The sequence below is a fragment of the Nannospalax galili genome, unplaced genomic scaffold (genome assembly GCF_000622305.1).
Source record: "Nannospalax galili isolate Female #2095 unplaced genomic scaffold, S.galili_v1.0 scaffold885, whole genome shotgun sequence".
Lineage (NCBI taxonomy): Eukaryota > Metazoa > Chordata > Mammalia > Rodentia > Spalacidae > Nannospalax > Nannospalax galili.
This window is the reverse complement of record NW_008354025.1, coordinates 271,384-274,105: the sequence shown is the minus strand read 5'-3', so window position 1 is coordinate 274,105 and position 2,722 is coordinate 271,384. Positions and strand designations below refer to the sequence as shown.

General features: G+C 49.3%; 1 protein-coding gene across 2 annotated transcripts in view; it reads right to left on the bottom strand.

The window, feature by feature from the left end:
* The window catches only part of Uhrf1bp1l (UHRF1 binding protein 1 like), a 122,884-nt gene extending 121,201 nt beyond the window's left edge, over window positions 1–1,683 (bottom strand). For both annotated transcript variants that reach the window (XM_017802717.2, XM_008851151.2), the window contains exon 1: window positions 1,380–1,683. In XM_017802717.2, the coding sequence (XP_017658206.1) occupies window positions 1,380–1,423 (44 nt within the window). In that variant the 5' untranslated portion in view covers window positions 1,424–1,683. The remainder of the gene's footprint in view (window positions 1–1,379) is intronic.
* Between the last annotated feature and the right edge of the window lie 1,039 nt (window positions 1,684–2,722).

The following is a 2,722-nucleotide window of genomic DNA, read 5'->3' as shown; positions in this document are numbered from 1 at the left end:
ATAATATATGTGGTATATTTACACACATTCAGGCAAAACATTATATATATATATATATATATATATGGCTGGCCTGGAGAGATGGCTCAGGAGTAAGAGCACTGACTACTCTTGCAGAGGACCCAGATTCGAATCTCAGCACCCACATGGCGGCTAACAACCATCTGTAACTCCAGTTCCAGGGGATCCAATACCCTCTTCTGACCTCTGAGGGCACTGTATGACCCAGGTGCACTTACATACATGCAGGTAATACACTCATACACATAAAATAAAAATAAAGTATTTAAAATATATATTTATATATATATACAGAAACATATATTTGTATAGAGAAAGATAAATACACACACATATACACACTCTTTCCAATTAATGGCATTAAGAAGTAAATAGCACAAACTTTGATAGAGTTGCCACTTCACGCATATATACAGTATCTTATTCAATGTTCTGTCAAGAACGTGCTGAATCATATTGGAATCTTATTTCCAATATATCACCTGTAGTATAAACAAGTCTGGAGAATGAAGAATTGTGTTTACTACACAAGTCTATCATTACACCTGAGTATCTTCCTTTAATCAGTTAAGAGTAATCGTTAACTTACAAATAACAGAGGAGAAAAAGAGATCCTAACCGAGAGAGCTTTGAAATCCCTGTCATCAACTTGGAAGTGGATCCTACATTTAGCCTGTGTCTTGAGACAAATATGGAGAAGCCAAGAGCAGTAACAAACTGCCAGCTTACTGAGTCATGTTTCTGACTAAAACTGTGTTATGAAATGGAAAGAATGACACGTCTGGAGTTTAAACACTTAGAGATGTTAACTCCCTGAACTAAAGGGTCTCGGATGAAATAAAAATTAAACAAAAACAAAAACTCAGCAAGAACGATGTGAGGCTAAAAGGACTCCAGAAAGAACTTGCCAAAACTGAGAACTCTGCCTATTTACCTAACACAAATCCTAACTGTGCAAACAGGCACACCCTCCCATGCATCAGAGCGGGAACGCGAGGTGGGGGACAGAGAACAATCACAAGATTAATGTTTCACTGGGAAAGAAGACCGCCTCAGCCCCGAGTGCGCGCACACACACACACACACACACACACTTGCACACCCTCGGTTAACGGAACCGCTCTGCTCCGCGCCCAGTCGCTCCAGCGCACCCCGTGCACCCAGGTGCAGGGTGACGCCAGGGGCCGCCCCGGCCTCCGCGCACCGACGCCCCCGACTGTGGCCCCCGACAGAGACCCCCGCCCGCCCAGCCCCCGCCGCCGGCGGCGTGACTCAGGAGGCCGGCCCCGAGAGGGGATAGCGCAGCCCGCGGGCCGCCGCCCGCACCCGCCCGCACCGGTCCGCATCCACCCGCTGACCTGGAGAGGTGCTTCAGGATCTGCTTCTTGATGATCCCGGCCATGGTGCCCGGCACCCGAGCGCCGCGCTCTCGCGGTCCTCACAGCCTCGCCTCCTCGCCGCGGTCTTCTCCCCGTCCCGCCTCAGCCGGCTGGAGGAGAGGCGCCCGAGCGCTCACTCCCGGGAGAGACTCGAGGCCCTGGCCGAGGCCACAGCCGCCGCCGCCGCAGCCGCCGCCGAGAGCCCAGAGCATGACGCTCAGGCCACCGCGGCCGCCGACAGCGCCATCTTGGCTGCAGCATCACCTAAGAGACCGGGGGCGGGGAGGGGAGGTGAGGGCGGAGCCAGCCAGAGAAGGGGCGGGGCCTGCACGCGGTCCGGGGTTTGAGGCCACGCCCCCTCGGGCTCTCACCTGGTCCCTCCGCTGCCCTGAGGCTGTGTGATCCTTTGACTTAATCCCATCCCAGGAACTACTTAGGCTTTAATCCTTCCTCACCGCTGCCTGCTCTTCTGCTTCCGTCACTGAGTTTCTCTTCCACATCCTACTTCTTCATTTCCTCGGAACTTAGCTTTCTCCCCCACAAATAGCTCTGCTTGCGTTGTTCTTTTAACCAACTCCGGGTTTCTCCTCCCCTGAGTTTCTTTCCTTTTGGTAAGATCTTTCCCTTAGCTAAATCTTGTAATTTACTGTTTCCCTTTTATTCTAATCCTGAAAGAGGTAAAATTGACGACATATCACACTTAAGAGAGTCTAAGACCTACAAATTAGAAAGCCCAGGGCCGGTTAGATGGCTCCGGTAAAAGTGCTTGCCATGCAAAGCCTGTCCACCTGAGCTTGATCCCCTGAATCTGCAAGGGAAGGACTCATTCCTGAAAGTTGTTCTCTGACCTCGACTTGTGTGCCCCTACTCACACAACACAATAAAAATAAATAAATAAAAATTTAAAATGGAAGGCCCAAATTCAAGTCCTGGCTCTAGTATTTTTCTAGCTGTGTTAAGCTGAAAAGCTCTTTTTCACTCTCGGACTCATTTTGTGTGTGTATGTGTACGTGTGTGACTGTGGATGCATATGTGGAGGTCAGAAAACATCCTCAGGTTTCTGTCTTCACTGTCCACCTTGATGGATTTCTTCCGTGTTCAACATTGGCTGCATACTACAGGTTCGCTGGCTCTCAAGCTTCCCTGAGGTTTTCTTGTCTGTCTCCCATCATGCTTTAAGAGTGATGGGATTACAGACTCATGCTATCACACCTGACTTTAAGTGGATTCTGAGAATGCGAACTCAGGTCCTCAGGTTTGCAAGACAAATGTTTTGTCTGATAAACCAGCTCTCTAGCCAGTTAGCTCATTTTCAGTCTATA